General features: G+C 64.2%; 2 protein-coding genes across 3 annotated transcripts in view; one reads left to right on the top strand and one right to left on the bottom strand.

The window, feature by feature from the left end:
- Positions 1–1,396: 1,396 nt before the first annotated feature.
- Positions 1,397–17,461, bottom strand: part of RPL19 (ribosomal protein L19) — a 203,873-nt gene continuing 187,808 nt past the window's right edge. The window contains exons 1-6 of one of the 2 annotated variants that reach the window (XM_065753836.1): positions 3,419–3,500; positions 3,058–3,164; positions 2,594–2,716; positions 2,319–2,439; positions 2,007–2,117; positions 1,397–1,587 (exon numbers count right to left, since the gene is read on the bottom strand). In XM_065753836.1, coding sequence (XP_065609908.1) covers positions 1,464–1,587; positions 2,007–2,117; positions 2,319–2,439; positions 2,594–2,716; positions 3,058–3,164; positions 3,419–3,423 — 591 coding nt within the window. In that variant the 5' untranslated portion in view covers positions 3,424–3,500 and the 3' untranslated portion in view covers positions 1,397–1,463. Of the gene's footprint in view, positions 1,588–2,006; positions 2,118–2,318; positions 2,440–2,593; positions 2,717–3,057; positions 3,174–3,418; positions 3,501–17,461 lie in introns of those variants that run through there. The other variant, XM_065753837.1, reaches the window with a different exon arrangement.
- Positions 5,985–14,768, top strand: CACNB1 (calcium voltage-gated channel auxiliary subunit beta 1). The gene is given in 15 exon segments (XM_065753810.1): positions 5,985–6,117; positions 7,292–7,378; positions 9,007–9,126; positions 9,242–9,364; positions 9,469–9,605; positions 9,683–9,759; positions 10,953–10,972; positions 11,129–11,209; positions 11,299–11,357; positions 11,661–11,770; positions 12,428–12,579; positions 12,677–12,772; positions 13,321–13,506; positions 14,396–14,445; positions 14,447–14,768. Coding segments are annotated over 15 exon segments (1,707 nt in total). The 5' UTR covers positions 5,985–6,030.

Raw genomic sequence — 17,461 nt, 5'->3', positions numbered from 1 at the left:
TCAAGAGCTCCTGACTCCCCGTGCCCGTGAAGCAGGAGGAGCAAGCAGAGCTCGTGGTGGATCCCTGTCCCGCTGTGCAGGAGCACTGTGTGGTTTTGCTGCATCACCTGCAGGTAAGTGCTGCCCAGGAGGAACGGTCTGGAGGCAGCGAGGCCGCTGTGTGCCCCCCCAGCAGTCAGGGTGTGCCAGGAGCTGCAGGATTTGGGGTGAGGTTGACCCAGAGGGGCACTGAGCTCCCCACGCACGGTGCAGAATCCAGGGGTGCCATGGGGGCAGAGCTCGGTCAGAGCAGGGTGGGGTGGTGGGGGTGAGCTCACAGCTCCGTCGTGGCTCTCTTCCTGCTGCCTGTGCCCCGGGATGGGAGGGAGAGGGCACGTGTATGGGACAGATCCCACCTGAGAGGGTCTGGTAACCGACCCTGGGAGCGGTGCTTGGCCTTCCTGCTGCAGTCTGCCACAGAAGAGCTGGCTGTGGGGCCCTGGGGACGCAGCTCGTGGCTGTGGGTTTGCTCAGAGGACAGGGCGGTCCCAAGGGCTGCACAGGAGCAGTTTTCCCCTTCCTCCTCAACTCAGATTCCCCGACCTGTCAGTGTACGTTGAACGTCCCATGGATGCACTGACTGGTGGGAGGAAATCCAGCACATGCTGTGTTTAAAAGGATACTGTCAATTCCTATAGACAGCTTTTAATGCATTCTATTTATTCAAACCCGTGGATTCTCTCCTCGGTGAGCATGCTCCTGTCCTTCACCTGCAGACTTTCTCCAGTTTTCAGGGTGGCAGAGCCATCACAGCAGTGATGGGTGTAGGTTTGCACAGCTCTGGCAGAGCACTCAGCTCACGCTGAGGCACAGGAGAGCCAAACCCCATTTGTGAGCCAGGGTGTAGCTGATGGACTGATTTCTTTTAACAGATTTGAGTTTAAGAGAGAACTCAGAGTACAGAACCCAAAGCTTTGTTTGTTTTCAAACAGGGTAACAGCCTAAGGTAGCTCAAACTACTTGACAGTGTCCTTTTAAGTCATTATCCGTCTCTAAATGGACTCTTCCTGATGTTTGTATTTATAAATAAATACCAATAAAGACCATTTTCCAAACCTTGTCTTACTGGAGGAATATCCTTCTAAAGCAAGAAAGCCTGCGTGCAGCAGCAGCTCGCTGGGCTGGGATCAGAGCTGCAGCAAAGTGAGGGGTGGAACTGGGGCCCAGCTGTGGGGAACACCTCTCACTGGGGTGAGGGGGCTGCATTTTGTCCTCTACCATACACTCAGCACTTCACAGCTCGCCCTCACCAAGGGCAGACCCAGCCCAGAGCTGGGGAACAGCAGTTCACCCCACTCCTCCCCCAGCTCTATCCTACCTCCCGAAACCCCAGAGAAAAAACATGAACGGGTGGGAGTATTTCTGGATGTGTTTTATTGAATCCTCGTGGATGGAAAGCACTATGTACACAAGACATGCACCATTCATTTCTTGGTCTCTTCTTCCTTAGAGAGGGTCTTGATGATCTCCTCCTTCTTGGCTTGCAGGCGTTCCTCGCGACGCTTCCGAGCCTCCTTGGTCTTGGACCTGCGAGCCTCAGCCTGGTCACTGCAAGAAGTTAAGAGTTCATGAACGCCTGGGGATCATTCCTAACAGCCACGTGAGAGCCTCCACTGCTGGCCCTGCTCTCCCAGGCTGCACAGCCAGCTGTGCTCTGTGTGCAGCTCCCTGCCCCGTGCCGCCGGGCTCTGGGAGCTTTGAGGACTGGTGACTCATTCCTCCCCTTATCAATCATTCACTGATGGACGTGACTGCGTCACTGGATCAGTTCATAGCACTGTGAGCAATTCTGACGTGCCCTGCACGCAGCACTGCCAGGATTTCACACATCTCCACCTCCAGCCAGCCCTGCCCAGCTTTGATTCTTCACCAGGGCAGAGCCACCCCAAATACCCGTGTGCACTCACTTAAAAAGAGCCGCTTCCCCAACCTGCAAAATGAAAACGTCACAGTGAGGGGAGACTTACGCCAGGAGCTTCTTGCGAGCTTTATCTGCCTTGAGCTTGTGGATGTGCTCCATCAGGATCCGCTTGTTCTTGAACACGTTGCCCTTGACCTTCAGGTACAGGCTGTGGTACCTAAGGAACACAATGGATCGTGAATGCTGTGACAGCAGCCATCACCCCCAAGCTCTGAAGCTGCTGCAGTGGCTAAGGAGTGTGGGAGTTGAACACCAAGCTCCACGTGCTAAGGAGCTGGCTGCAAAAGCTGTGTAGAGCAAGAGATGGATAAGCACACGTTCCCTGCTGCGTGCCCACCCCCAGGCCTGGCAGACTCACATATGGCGGTCGATCTTCTTGGACTCCCTGTATCTGCGGAGCAGGCGCCTCAGAATTCTCATCCTCCTCATCCAGGTCACCTTCTCCGGCATACGAGCGTTGGCTGTACCCTTTCTCTTACCTAAGGGGAGAGAAAACGCAGTAAGAACACAGCTTGGCTTCTGCTCACATTCAATCCTTCTCTTTACTTCAAAAACACCATTGAAAGGGATCTGTGCTCAGCACAAAGCTGAGTGCACCAAGCACGGCAAGTCGGTGTTCCCTTCAGCACTCACCGATGCCCATGTGCCGGCCCTTCCTTCGGGCCAACGTGTTCTTCCTGCATCGTGCCCGGGAGTGAACGGTCACGGGTTTGCGGATGATCAGACCGTCCTTAATTAATTTCCGGATCTGCTGACCTGGAAGGAAAAACGCCGTGCTCAGGACGTCGTGTGAGTGAGCAGGGAGAGCACGCTGGGCAGGATGTAACCCGGCTCGGGAAAGGATCCCGTGCTGGGACGTACGGCCCCAATCCCACTCGTGCTGCTGGAGGCTGTGTGCTCCTCGTCAGTCATCCAGGAAAGCACCACGTGCTGACTCACACTGACCCACGCACTGACCCACGCATTGCACGGGGCCGCTCCGCACCACAAAGCATCGCCCAAACGTCGGGGTTTCACCTCAACCGAAAGCGAGCACCAAAGCCCCTCCTCGCCCCACTCCCACCCCCCCCGCGCGTCCACGCGGGGCGCCCACTCACGCGAGTTGGCGTTGGCGATCTCGTTGGTCTCGTTGGGATCCAGCCACACCTTCTTCTTCCCGCAGCACAGCACGCTGGAGGCCAGGCGCTTCTGGAGCCGGAGCATACTGCGGGCAGTGGGGCCGAGGGCTCAGCGTGGGGCCGGGCCCACAGCACCGGGCACTGACCCCACGGAGCCCCCACCGCCATTTCCCCCCTCCGCAGCGCGCGGCCCGGCCGCCATTTTCCCCCTTCCCTGAGATGTGCGGGATTCGTGGCCGCCCCGCGGGCAGCACCGGCCGCACCCCCCCGGCTCTGAGGCCGCCGAGCCCCCGCCCGCCCCGATCCGCGACCCCCGGACCCCCGCGTCCCGCTGCCCAACCTCATGGCGGCGGCGGCGGCGGCCGGGCCGGGACGAAAAGACTGCGCATGCGCACACCGCCAGCGCCGCGGGGGGCGGAATGTACCATCGCACGTCCCACCCCGCGCCCGCCCCGCCGCGGTCGCGCTGCCTCGCGGAGGATCGAAGCGCTCCGAGTGAACGCTGAGCCTCGGACACGGGTGGGGAGCTGCGACGGATCGCCGCGGTCGCGCTCGCGTTGTGGAAGAGGCGGACGCGCGTTTTTCCCTCCCCCCACACACTTCTGCGAGGAGTGGTACGGTCCGCGCCGCGCCTGCGCGGTGGGAGAGGCCGGGAGGGCGCATGCGCGGTGGCGCAGCGTGGGCAGCGCGAGGGCGGGGCGGACATGGCGGCGGTGGGGGAGGGGAGGGGAGGAGAAGGGGGGATCGGGTCGGGTCAGGGGGCTTCGGGCCGATGTGAGCGCTCCCCGCACCGGTACGGGCTGGGGATGCTCTGCAGAGAGGGACCTGGGTGTCCTCGTGGACGACACGTTGACCATGAGCGGTGTGCCCTCGTGGCCAGGAGGGCCCGTGGCATTTTGGGGTGCGTTAAAATGAGCGTGGCCAGCAGGTCCAGCGAGGGGATCCCCCCCCTCTGCTCCGCCCTGGGGAGGCCCCATCTGGAGCTCTGTGTGCAGTTCTGGGCTCCCCAGTCCAAAACAGACAGGGATCTGTTGGAAAGAGTGCAGCGCAGGGCCACAAAGATGGGGAAGGGCCTGGAGGATCTCCCCTCGAAGAAAGGCGGAGTGAACTGGGTCTGTTCAGCCCTGAGAAAAGAAGAATGAGAGACCTGATCCAGGTGGAGAAATACCTGAGGCGTGGGGGGCAAAGTGGCGAGGCCAGACCCTTTTCAGCAGTGTGTGGGGACAGGACGAGGGGGAACAGCCACGAACTGCAGCACAGGAGGTTCTTTTAGGGGCTCCCCCAGCTCTGTCCATGGATTTCTGCTTTGAAGCAGATCTGCCCAGGGGAGTCCTGCCTTACAGAACCCAGCAGCAGCCAAACCCCCGTCCTGCAGGCAGCCCCTTCCCCTGGAGCTTTCTGCTCCGTGCTCAGCCCGTGCTGCTGCCTCGTGGGGCTCTGGCGGCCGAACGCAGGCAGCATATGGTGTGTGATGGGGAGCTGGTGGCGGCAGATTTTGGGTTCGTTTTGGGAGACAAACACGGATAAACACAGGCTTTTGCTGTTTAAAAACTGACTCATCATTTTCCTACAACAAAACGTCAAAATCTGGAGGCTCCGAGGGAGGAGTGAGGATGGTGTTTGCTTCCTGGCCTGTGTTTCTGTGAACCTGTGGCTGCAAATCAATGTCCCGTAAGGCTTTGGGGCCCTCGTGTGGGGTGGAGATGGTGGGGAGGTTTCAACCCCTATGGGTGCTGCATCTCCAGAGCCCACACTTCCAACATCCCCACCTCTGGGGTGGAGGTGTGGCTGCGTTCCCAAACCCCATAGCAGCACTGCCCTGAGCTATTTGCTCCCCGGGGGGGGAGGGGGGGGGGGAGGGGGGGGGGGAGGGGCTGGGCCCCAGGGTGCTGCTCTCACCCCACATTCACACCGTGGCAGAGCAGCGCTGGGGCCGGGCAGCCCCATTTCCCATCTCCCCACGCTGCAGCTCCAGCAGTGACACCGCGCTTGCGTTCTGCTCCCACGCAGCTCCGTTCATCCTCTGCCCCCACCACCTCCACGCCGTCCCCAGCGCAGCCGCCCCCATCTCCCTGCTCATCCCACCCCCACCCCGGGGCTGCGGATGGGGCCGGGGTTTGCGTTCAGGGCTTTGCCACCCATCCGGCCGCACAGGTGATGGATGGGGTCTAAGAATGGAAAACGTGGCGTCAGCTGTCCCGGGCACATTGTCTGGGAGCTGGGGGGGGGGGGGGGGGTTAGGGTTGGGTTATGGACCCCCAGCATTTCGGAACTTTCCAACAGCCGGTGGCTGCCGTGCAATGAGCACGAGAGGTGTGGGAGTCCGCGTGGGGACCCCACGGCGGGTGGGTGGGCTCTGAGGGGGGGCGGGGGGGACAGATCGCTCAGTACAGATCCCCCTTTGGTACGGATGGGTTAAGGGAAGCTGGGTTTAGCCTCGCACTTTGGGGGGCTGTGGCTGCTCCCACACCCCCTGTACTTCCCCAACCCCCCCCCCCCCCCGGGGTTGTTTTCTCTTTATTTGGGGGGAGCTCCCCGCAGCGAGCTGCAAACCAGCTGCAAGCCCTACGCTGCTCATAGCTGCTCCCTCCCACTGTATTTATATTTACACATACACATATAAACTATTTTTTTTTCGGGGGGGGGGGGGGGTGGGAAGATCCTTCTTCTCTAACCTTCTTTCGGGGGCCGCTTTGAGGGTGCCCTCCCCTTAAGGAGAGAAGGAAGGAAAGAGAGGAGGGAAGGAAGGAAGGAAGCATCCCGCATCCCTCCCGGCAGCGCGGTGGGAGCGGCCGGGGCGGAGGCAGCGGTCGCCCCCCCCCCTCTCCTTCCTCCTCCCCCTCCTCCTCCTCCTCCTCCTCCCCCCGCCGCACGCCGGGGCCGCCCGCCCGTCGCCGCGGGGGTCGGTGCGGCGGAGGCCGAGCTCGGGCCCCGCACTGCCCCGAGAGCTCCATGGTGCGGGAGGGGGGCATGGCGCGCCCCCCCTACAGCTCCGCGCAGGACATCCAGATGGACGTCTTCGATAACGCAGCCCTCCAGGTGACACCCCCGGGGGGAACGGGGTCGGAGAAAACCGTGGGGGGGGGGGGGAGTGGGCTGCATGGACCCCCCCCCCCCTTCCCCTTCCCCCCATCTCTTCCCTTCTCCCTACCAGCGGAGGTTCCACCTCCTTTAGCTAAAATAGGGGGCGTCTTCCTCCCCCCCCCCCCCCATGTAGCCACACTGCTCCCCAAAATCAAAGCAGCCCCCAAGTTTTGGTGGGGGGGGGGGCAGCGCGCCTTTTTACTGTGTCACCTCCCCACGGCTGTGCCCCCCCCCCCCGCAGCACCCCGAGTGCAGGGGTGGGTGCGCAGTGCTGGGGGAGGGGGCACAAGGAAACTTCTGGGGATTGGAGAAACTGCACAGAATGGGTGTGAACCCCCACTGGCCCCCCCAGAAAAAATATCCATCCGCTGGGAGAGGAGTGGGGGCAGCCGGGGCCTGAGGAGCATCTCGTGCCCCCCCCATAGGCTGGAGAGCATCAGGCAGTGATGACAGTGTGGGTGGGGGCACAGCCAGGCCCCGGGATTGGGATTGGGGGGGGGGGCAGCGAAGGCTTTGCCCATCACCGTGGTGGGGGGGTGGGCTCTGTGGTGCTGCCCCAGCCCGGGGCCTTCACCTCCTCCAGCTCAGAGGGATGGAGATGGGGGGTGGGGGGGGGTGGGAAAGGACCTAAAAATACAGGGGACCACCGGTGGCAGCTGGGCCCAGCTGTCCTTTCTGGGGGGGGCATGGCCCAGCCACTCACACCCAGCACCCCCCAGCGTGCTCCGGTGTTCCCCCCCCCACACCATATCCCACAGCCCTTATAGGGGCACTGTCAGCCCCCGTGAGTGCAGTGGGGGGGGGGGGGCTCGTTCTTACCGAGGGAGCTTTCACGTGCGTGTGCGTGGGGCTGGGGCATGTGACAGCGAGGAGGTGGCACAGGGATGATGGAAGGGGGGGTTGGTGCTGCGGGCTCAGCCCCCCCCGGAGCATCCTGCCCCCCCGGAGCATCCTGCCCCCCCACGTTGGTGTGGGGGGGTCTGGGGTTGCCGAGTGGTGGCTGCAGCAGGGGCAGATCTCAGCAGCTCCCGGTGCTCTGTTCTGACGTGATGCTGTTGGGGATCCCGAGGGTTGGGGGGGGAGGAATACCCACAGTGCCCCCCCAGCAACCTGTCGCCCCTCCCCTCAGGGCAAGTACAGCAAGCGCAAGAGCCGCTTCAAGCGCTCCGACGGCAGCACCTCATCCGACACCACGTCCAACAGCTTCGTCAGGCAGGTGAGCACAGGGGGGGTCTGGATTGGGGGGGGGCACAGACCCCCTGTTTGGCTCCTCCCCAACCCCCCCAGGGCACACATCCTCTGAGGCTGAATGGGGACGGCCTCTTTGGTGGCCTTTGACTCCTATGGAGCCATGTGGGGGGGTGGTCCTGGTTTGCAGCTGAGCACTGGGGGGGAGGGGGGGGCACAGCCATTGCAGTGTCTGAGCCAGACCCAGCTGTGCCCCTCTGATCAAGGCAGGTCACCAAGACGAGGCTGTGCCTGCTGTCCCCCCCCCCCACTCCCCTGCTCAAGGGTGGGGCTGGGGGGAGTCCACCCCCCATATCAGGAGCCTTTGGGGTCCTGGAGCGTCTCCTGCCCCTTTTGATGCTGGGGGGGGGGTGGCATGCAGCCCACCTGGCATCACCCCCGCCCTCCCCAGCCTCATCCACCCACCGCTGGCTTGGCACTGTCCCCCCCACCCCCCCGCCCCAGGCTAAATATACCCCGGCAGGCTGCGGGTGTCTGAAACCCGACCCGCGGGCGCCCCAGCACGCAACGCCCGCCCCCCCTCCCCCCCCCCCCCCGGCCCACTTGCCCCCAGTCCTGCCACCATGGAGATGACCGGCAAAGACCACCTCGCCGCCCCGGTGAGCATCCCCCCCAGCTGCTGCCACCCCTCCGTGCCCCTCCTCTCTGTCCCAGGGTTTGGGGTCCCCCTTGGCTTTGAGGGGCTGCAGGGTGAGCACCCTCCAGCCTGGCCCCCCCCAGTGTGGCTGCTGCTGCCCCACAGTCCCCACTCCTCTGCCCCCCCCCCCCCCGGACCCCAGGCTGCGACATACCCGTGAGAAATGGCTCAGAGAGGGGCTGACTGATCTCTGCCCCTGTGGATTTTTTGGGGGGAGGGTTTCTTGGGGGGCTGCTGCCCCACGGACAGTGGTAGGATCTGTGCAAAGGTGTTTGGGAAGGGGCTGCCCTGCCCTGTGGGAAGGGTGGGGGCTGCCTAAATGCGGGAGTTACAGAGGGCCTCGGTGGGGAACAGCACCCCATAGGGTTGGTGCCTCTGCTGTCCCCGTGGGGGGGTCACAGCCCTGGAAATCGCCCCACCACCCCCCTCTCTGGCTCTAACTGCAGCACAGAATAAAGTGAGGGGCTGTGGGGTACAAAGAGAGGCCCCAGTTGCAGCCTTGTCCTGGGGCGACCCCCAGCCCCCCCACACCGTGCAGCCCCATAGCCGCAGCACCCCCGAATTGGTGCAGCAGTGCTGTCACTGCTGTGCTTCCCCCAGCTCGGTGCAGAGCAGGGGGACAGCTGGGGTGCTGCCGGCTCCGGGGGGGTCCTCATCTCCCCCACAGTTTAACGAGAGGCCCGGAGCCTGCTGACAGCGGGACGGGAGCGGGGTGTCACGTTCCGTGCCGGAGCAATGGGAACAGCTGCGCTGGTGCTCGGCCTGCCATAACCCCACAGCACGGCCCCCCCGGCCCAGGGGAAACTGAGGCACAGGCTGGGGGCACGCACCCAACAACGCATGGGGTCCTTTGGGTGCTCACCCACGGGACTGTCCCCTGCGTGGGCACCACTGCTGGGGCCAGGGCTGGCACGCCCTTCAGTGGGGCCGGGGGCTGAGCCCTCCCCACACCGTGGCAGGGTTCAGCTGAGTCCTACACCAGCCGCCCCTCGGACTCGGATGTGTCACTGGAGGAGGACCGCGAGGCGCTGCGCAAAGAGGCCGAGCGCCAGGCACTGGCACAGCTGGAGAAAGCCAAGGTGGGACTGGGGGAATTGGGACCCCCCCACCACTGGGAGCCTCCCATGGGGCGCTGGCTCTCGCTGTGGGGTTTGAGGGGGGTGCTGTTTCCACTCAGCCCCCTCCCACCTGCAGACGAAGCCGGTAGCGTTTGCTGTCCGGACGAATGTCGGCTACAACCCGTCGGCCAACGATGATGTGCCCGTGCAGGGCATGGCCATCTGCTTCGAGCCCAGAGACTTCTTGCACATAAAGGAGGTGAGTGGTGGGGGGGGGGGGATGGGGTGGCAGGGGCCTGGGGCTGCTGCGGGCCGTCCGTTTGTGGGATTTCAGGTGTTTTCTGTGTCCGTCCCCCGGTGCAGAAGTACAACAACGACTGGTGGATCGGGCGGCTGGTGAAGGAGGGCTGCGAGGTCGGCTTCATCCCCAGCCCTGTCAAACTGGAGAACATGCGGCTGCTGCAGGAGCAGAAGATGAGGCAGAACAGATTGAGCTCCAGGTTCTTCCTACCCCCTGCAGCCCCCTGGAGCCCTCACGCTTCCCCATGCTTAACCCTCTCTGCTTCTCCCCTCCCAGCAAATCAGGTGACAACTCCAGCTCCAGCCTAGGTGATGTGGTGACAGGGACACGCAGGCCCACCCCTCCGGCCAGTGGTAAGGGTGTCTGGGCTCCCTGTGGGGAGCAGGGCTGGCCCAGCACAGGGGAGGGGGGCGGGCTTGTCCTGCTGGGGACTGGATGCCCCATGCACTGCCCCTCCTGCAGCTGGGTCCCCTCTGCTACCTCCCCAGCACCAGGGGGGACACACAGCCCCCTCGGTCCCTGTGTGGGGCCAAAGTGCAGCCCTACATTGCACACACATCCAAATAAGTGTGCGTTGGGTGCCCCCCTAGCCCTGGGTCCCGCACTCCTCACACCCTCTGCTCCCATTCGCCCCTCTCCTTTCACCACTGTTATCGCTATTCTTCTCTCCCCTCCGGCCCCGGCGCGTCCCCAGGTGCCCTGGACACACCTAGCTTTGCCTTTGAGCCCGATGAGTTAGAGGAGGAGGAGGCTGCGGAGACCCACTGCTCCCCTAAGAGTAGTGTGAGCAGTGTCACCACCCCCCCCGCCCACTCCAAGCGCATCCCCTTCTTTAGGAAGGTAACAGAGCCCAATCTGGCCCACGCCTGCCTGCTGCACCCTGCCTGCCCTAACACTGCTGGGGGCTGCGGGGGCACCGTGGGGTGGATTGGTCCACAGCTTCTCCCTCTGTGATCCACGGAATGGATCATTCCGTGGATGTATCCCTCTGTCATCCATGGGATGGATCATTCCGTGGCTGTGTATCCCCGCAGTGGTCCATGGATGGTTCATTCCATGGCTGTATTTCCTCCCCCCCCGTGGTCCATGGATGGATCATTCCATGGCTGTATGTCCCCCGATCCATCGGATGGATCAGTCCGTGCCCCCCCCCCTGGCCCCCCTGGTGTGCGCATGGTGTGTGGCACAGCTGTGTTTGTCTCCCCCGCAAATGAAAGTGGAACATTCCTCCCCCCCCACCCTCCAAACCTGGCACGGTGCTGGGGGGCTCGGGTGCAACCACTGTGCGGGTAGGGGAGGGGGCTGAGGTGCTGCTCCCCCCAAAGCCTCGCAGAGCCCCTGCTCACACCCCAACGCTAACCAAGAGTAGGGCAGCATTAATACAGAACGAGCTCCACCGGCACGATCTCCCTTTGCCATTGGAGCAGTGCCCCTCCTGGGCTCCCTGATAACCCCCAGCCCAGTTTGGGGCCTGCAGCCCCCGCCCGCAGTAACACGCATGCCTTGTTTGTCTCCCCCCCGCCCTCCCCGGCGCCTCGGGACGTAGCGAAACAGAAGCAGAAATCGGTGAGTAGCGTCAGGACCCCCGGGTTTGGGGCAGGGGAGGTGGGGGGGTGGGTTTACTGCCACTCCTGGGGTCTCCCCATCCCCCGGCGGCACCCTGGGATCCTGCTGTGCTCCCCAGCCCACTGTGAGCCCCCTGACCTCGGTGCTGCTCCACAGGCTGAGCACGTGCCGCCCTACGATGTGGTTCCCTCCATGCGGCCCATCATCCTGGTGGGGCCATCGCTGAAGGGCTACGAGGTGAGGAGCGAGGCTGGGGGGGACCTCAGAGTGGGGAGGGGGGCACAGAGAGGGCCACAGCAGTTCCACGCACTCCTCCCCTCCTGCAGGTGACTGATATGATGCAGAAAGCACTGTTTGATTTCTTGAAGCATCGCTTTGATGGCAGGTGAGACAGGGGAGCGGCGGGGCCTTCCACCCCTTGTGGGGGCCCTTCAACCCCACTGGGGGGTCTTTAACCCCATGGAAGTTCCTTCACCATGTGGGACGCCCTTAACCCCACAGGAGGGGCCCTCTTAGTCCCACGAAGGACTCTTAGCCCATCCCTGGTTTGAGTGGGTTCTGCCCCCAAAGAGAAGGAGTCTCCATCCCAGCCTCGTGCTCGGGGTGGGAGGAAGGGCTGGGGGGGAGGCTCCTGTGGAAGTTGGATCGGGGCATTTGGACCCCCCCCCAGCCCGTGTCCTTCTCACAGGATCTCCATCACGCGGGTGACAGCCGACATCTCCCTCGCCAAGCGCTCTGTGCTGAACAACCCCAGCAAGCACACCATCATCGAGCGCTCCAGCACACGCTCCAGCCTGGGTAAGGCAGGTGCAGCACCTCAACCACCCCAAGCTCCCATCTGTATCAGCCCAGCAGCCCCCTCCCCCTTCCCCTCCCTCCTGGGATGCTCAGCATGTGTCCCCTCCACTCTGTGGGGTGATGAATGTGTGGGGCAAAGAGCACCCGGGACCCTCGGCTCCCACTGTCAGTTTGACTCAGTCTCTCTTCCCCTCCTCCCTTTTACCTTCTCTCTTTTTTTTTTTCTGTCTTTTTTTTCTCCTTTCCCTTTTGGGGTTCCTCCCCTCTGCACCGCTTCCATCTTCCCCTGCTCCTGATACAGATGTCTTGGGTATGTAGCATGTACTCCTCGGGTAGTGCGGGTTGGGGGACAGAGGGGACGTGGCCCCTAGGATCCCACCCCCCCCAACCTGGACTCTTGAGATACTGCAGGGTCTCAGTGCAGCCCCTGTGAGCATCCCCCCAGTGCATGTGTCTGGGGGGGCTCGGCCCATTCCTCCCCCAGCACTGGGAACCCACTGCCATCTCCTGTCCCTGGGGCTGGGTTGATGCTGGAGTGGCTGAGCCTCTCCTGGCCCTGTCCCTCTCCCCACATCCCATCTCCAGTGGCCGTCCCCGCAGCCCCCCATGTGTTGTCTTTGTACCTTCGTGACCCCCACTCTCCCCCCACTCTGGCAGCTGAAGTGCAGAGTGAGACAGAGCGCATCTTCGAGTTGGCCCGGACCCTGCAGCTGGTGGCCTTGGATGCCGACACCATCAACCACCCGGCCCAGCTGGCCAAGACCTCCCTGGCACCCATCATCGTCTACATCAAAATTGCCTCCCCCAAGGTGGGTGGGGGCTGTGGGGCGGGCAGGCGATGGGTGCTGAGGGTGGGGCTGAGGTCCCGGTGCCCCCCGCCTCACACTGCCCTCTCTCCTGCCCCAGGTGCTGCAGCGGTTGGTGAAGTCCCGGGGCAAATCTCAGGCCAAGCACCTCAACGTGCAGATGGTGGCCTCTGACAAGCTGGCACAGTGCCCACCCGTGAGTGTCCCCACCCCACCCCCACCCCCACCCTGCGGCCATTGGCTCCGCCCCTTCAGGCAGAAGCCCCTCCCACCTCCTCATCCTTCCATAGAGATTCCACCTTTCCTGGAGCAGAGGCTCCGCCCCCGTGTGCCACAGGCTCCTCCCATCACCTTATTTGGGTACATAGTCTCCGCCTTCCGTGCTTTGTGGGCTCCGTCCATTACCTTATATGGTACATAGACCCCACCCCCATGTGCCATAGGCTCCTCCCACCACCTTATTTGGTTACACTGGCTCCACCTTCCACACACAATAGGCTCCACCCACTACCAAATACGGGTACGTGGGTCCCACCTCCATGTGCATAAGCCCCGCCCAATCATCCTGTTTGAGTCCATAGGCTCCGCCCCATCCTCTGTTGGGCTCAGAAGCTCCGCCCTCATGTCCAGATGCTTCTCCCCCTCCCCATCCTGACCCATCAGCTCCACCCTCGGCCCCATGAGCCCCGCCCCACCCACAGACCCCACCCCACCGCAGGCTCCTCCCCTTTCCCCCCCCCCCAGGAGATGTTTGACATCGTTTTGGATGAGAACCAGCTGGAGGAGGCCTGCGAGCACCTGGCCGAGTACCTGGAGGCCTACTGGAAGGCGACGCACCCCCCCAGCAGCAACCCCCCCAACCCGCTGCTCAACCGCACCATGGCCACGGCCGCGCTGGCCGCCAGCCCTGCGCCCGTCTCCAACCTGCAGGTACAGGTGCTCACCTCCCTGCGCAGGAACCTGGGCTTCTGGGGCCGTGGGGGCACTGACAGCACCCCCAGCCCCCTCGAGGAGCACGCGCTGTGAGATGGAGGCAGGGCACCCGTGGGACCTCCCCCCGGGGATCAGGGACACCCCCAAGGATCGGGGACGGCCTGGGTTTTGGGGACACCCCGGGGAACAGCTGCCTCCCTGGGGTTCCCCCTTCTCTGGGGATGTGCTCCCTGCTCCATGGTTGATGTGCCCCTGTGCCCCCTACCCTGGGATCTGCTCCCCACCCTGGGTTTGGGGCTGTTCCCCCCGATGAGGTTCTTCTCTCCCTGGATAAGGGTCACTCCCCCCCCGTCCCCCCGGGGTTGGGGTCTCTCTGGGGATCCATTTTCCCTCCACATAGCTTTCCTGGGTTATAGCAAGGAGTTTTGGGAGCTGCTGGAGGGCTGAGCCCCAGGACACCCCTGACCCCCCCGGGTCCAGCAGAAGAGGCCATGTCCAAGCCGGGGGGGTCCCGCAGCCCCCCCAGGGCAGCAGGCGGAGGAAGGACGTGTGTCCTGTGTTGTCTGTCGCTAATTCCTTCAGCAATCAGAGCACTGCTCTGCGCCAACCCTGACCCCACCACCTCCCTGCTCCGCTCCCCCCAGCCCCCCCACTGCTCTGGCCCTGCCCTGGTGCCCCCCCCCCCCCCAACCCGGTGCTGGATGAGACCCATGTCTGGGCTGCATGGCACGGTGTGCGCAGACTGGGCTGGGGCGGGAACGCATGTGCCCCCCCCCCCCCTTCCCCTACTCACTAAGCCCTGCAGTGTGCAGCTAACCACCCCACCCCCCCCTTCCACTAACCCATCCATCCTTCCTTGCACGGTGTGGTTGCTTCTCCCAACCAGGGTCCGTACCTGGTGCACGGGGAGCCGCCGGGCGAGGGGAGCCTCCGGGAGGGGGGGCCCGTCCCGCCGCCTGCCCGCGCGGCCCCCCCCCCGCCGCCTGTCCCGCCAGGACACCTTCGACTCAGAGACCCCTGGCAGCCGGGATTCAGCCTGCACGGAGCCCGGCAACTCCCGCATGGACGTCGAGACCGATCCCGGTGAGGAGGACCCCCGGGGTCCCTCCGGTCCTCGCGGTGCCTGGGATGAGGAGCGGGGCCGGGGACCACGGGGACGTGCCAAGGGCCACGGCCGCTACTGCCCGGAGCCACCGGAGCCTTTGGGCCTGGACCAGAGTGACGCAGAGGGCTGGGGCCAGGAGGTTTACATCCGTTAGGGTGGGTGTGGGGGGGGGTGCAGGTGGGGATGCCCCCCCACTCTTCCCCCCCCACCCCGAGCTCCAGTGCTGGCTTTGGGGCTGGGTGCCTTCAGTGGCCACGTGCCCAAAGCCTGTTCAGCTGTGCCATGGGGTGTCTTCCACCCCACTCTTCGTATTGAGGGGGGGGTCTCCCTCCCACCGCAGCCCTCCCAGCATCCTGCGGTGCCTCGGGCCTTCCCTCTCCCACTGGGAAGAGAGCAAGTGACCAAAGGGGACAGGCCTGTGGCTGGTGTGTCCCCGTCCCTTATGGCACAGGGTGGGGGGCTGCGCTTGCCCCCCTCCCCAGCCCTTGCCTGCTGCCTGCCTGCACCCCGCTCCCCAGGGTGCACCCGCTTCTCCATGGTGCTGTTTGCCACCCTGCTGCAGGGGGACCCCTGAGCTGGCAGTGGGGGGGTTCCCTGCCAGCTGTCCCCTCCCCAGCCAGTGCCTGCCCCACAGCTGTGGGAGGGAGTGCATGTGTGTGTGGTGTGTGCAGGGTTTTGGGGTCCCCACTGGGTGCTGCCTGCCTGGGGAGGAGGGGCATGGTTTTTGCATGTGTTTGCATTGGAGTGGGGGAGGGCTTTGCCTGTTTATGGTGGGGGTGGGGGGAGGGGAGGGCAAATCTGAGCCATTTTTTTTTTGGGGGGGGGGGGGCGGGGAGGTTGTCTAACACTTGCTAACAGCTGCCCCAGCCCTGGCCTGACACTGTGCCCAGCAGGTCCCGGGGGGGAGTCCTGTGCTACCCCCCCCTTTTTCCCTGGGACCACGGGGCGCACCGAGCAGCACCAGGCCCTGCCCCCTCCCAACCCTGCCAACCCCCTCTGTGCCACCCCCTCTCCGTGCCTGTCTGCTCTTGGCCCATCCAGCTGTGTCCGTCTGTCTGCGCCTGTCTGTCTGTCATCCCCCCCCTTCCCCTCCCCCCAGGGCACTGCCTTCACCTGTGCCCACCCCGGAGCGTCCCTTATCCCTGTCCCCCACGGGGGTCACAGCACTGGGGTGGGGACACCCTACAGCCAACCCTTTCAGTGAGCGGGGCTGGGCTCCCCTCTCGTCCCCCACCCTGGGGCGATGCTGGGGGGGCCCTGGGGTCGCTGCCTTACCCACACCACCAGCCTTGCCAGCCCGGGCCGGGGGGGGCTCCGGGGCACTCAGCTCTGCCGCTGCCAAACCGCCTCTGCCCGTTGTGTGCCTCAGTTTCCCCTTTTTCACTGGGTGGGGGGGGGAACTCGGTGTCACTGCCTGCCAAGTGCTTTGAGACCCACCTGCCCCAGTGCTTGCCCCCGCCGGGGCCGGGCAGCTGGGCCCCCCCCAGCCCTCCTGAAGGGCAGAGGGATGCCCCGTATTTATGTCACCCCACAAATTTTATTTAAAAGACCCCGACAAAGTGTATTTTATTTATTTATTCTCCTTTGTGTGTGGGGGGGCTCGCCCCGCTCTCTTGGTTCTTTGTAATAAACATTTCGGTGAGATCTCCCCGCGGCTGTGCCTGGTGGGGGTGCAGTGGGGGGGGAGGTGGGGGGAGGCTGAGGCCAAGCACAGCTCAGCTCTGCAGTGACCACAGCCTCTCCTGGAGGGGGTTGGGGGCGGCCGGGACCTGCCTGGCTCCTGGGGAGGGACACGTCCTGCTTTGGGGTGCAGTGGGGCTGTACATGCTATTTACAGGGGGATAAATACAGCGCTGCTGGCTCAGGGCTGCCGGCACTTCCACTCGCTCTTCTCCGGCCAATACTCGAACGCTTTCCTGCGGGGAAACGTGGGGATATCAATCCCTGCTCCGAGCCCCCCCCACCCCCCCCCCCCCAAAAGGACGTGGGGACATCGGTCCTGGCACCCCAACCCCGTACTCACTCTCGTGGTGGGGGCGATGCTCGGCACACCAGCCCAGCCTGGCAGGGGCACACCTGGTTGATGCTGAAGGCCAAACCCCCGGGGGGCACGTGGCAGCTCTGCCCCAGCTCCAGCCGTTGCTGGCACAGCAGCTCGCCGTGCCGCCGCGCACAGCAGCCGCCCACCCCGCAGTCCTCATCTCTCTGGCACCGTGCTCCTGCGGGGGAACAAAAAGAGGGGTTAAGGCTTGGGACCCCCCTCCCCACCCCACTTCCCCCCCCCCAGCACCGTGCAGGTTCCAATGGGCCCTGGGGCTTGCAAGGTGGCTCAGCCTGGTGCACGCTGCAGGGGGTTGCAATGAGTACCCACAGCCGCTCTGATGGAGGGTGATGGTACCAACCCCACCTCCATCGCATCCCTCTGCTTTTGGGGTTATGGGGCTGCCCCCCCCCATCCACTACTCACCCTCCTGCCCGTGGGGCACGGGCTGCTGGCACTTCCCAAAGGTGCAGATGAGGCCGTGGGCGCAGTGGGTGTCACGGCGGCAGTACTGCCCCACGGGGCGCGTGGGCAGGCACAGCCCGAAGTGCTCATCGCAGAAGTGTCCGTGGGCACAGAGGGTGGTGGGGCCGCACGGTGTGACCTGTGTGGGGGACAGAGCAGTGGGGTCAGGGGGGAGCAGCTCCATCCCCGCCACTGGAATGGGATAGAAACGGTTCTGGAGGGCAGCGTGGGGTGGTACTGGGTTTGGGTTCTGTGGGTGTCAGTGAAGCTGGGTTCACTTGGGGGCGGGGGGGTTGATTTGGGAGCGCCGGGGGCTTTAAGGGACCACCAGCACGAGGGGA

Source organism: Cyrtonyx montezumae, unplaced genomic scaffold (assembly GCF_038088225.1).
Source record: "Cyrtonyx montezumae isolate F1298 unplaced genomic scaffold, pur_monq_1.0 scaffold_82, whole genome shotgun sequence".
Lineage (NCBI taxonomy): Eukaryota > Metazoa > Chordata > Aves > Galliformes > Odontophoridae > Cyrtonyx > Cyrtonyx montezumae.
This window is presented reverse-complemented; position numbering and strand designations above follow the sequence as displayed.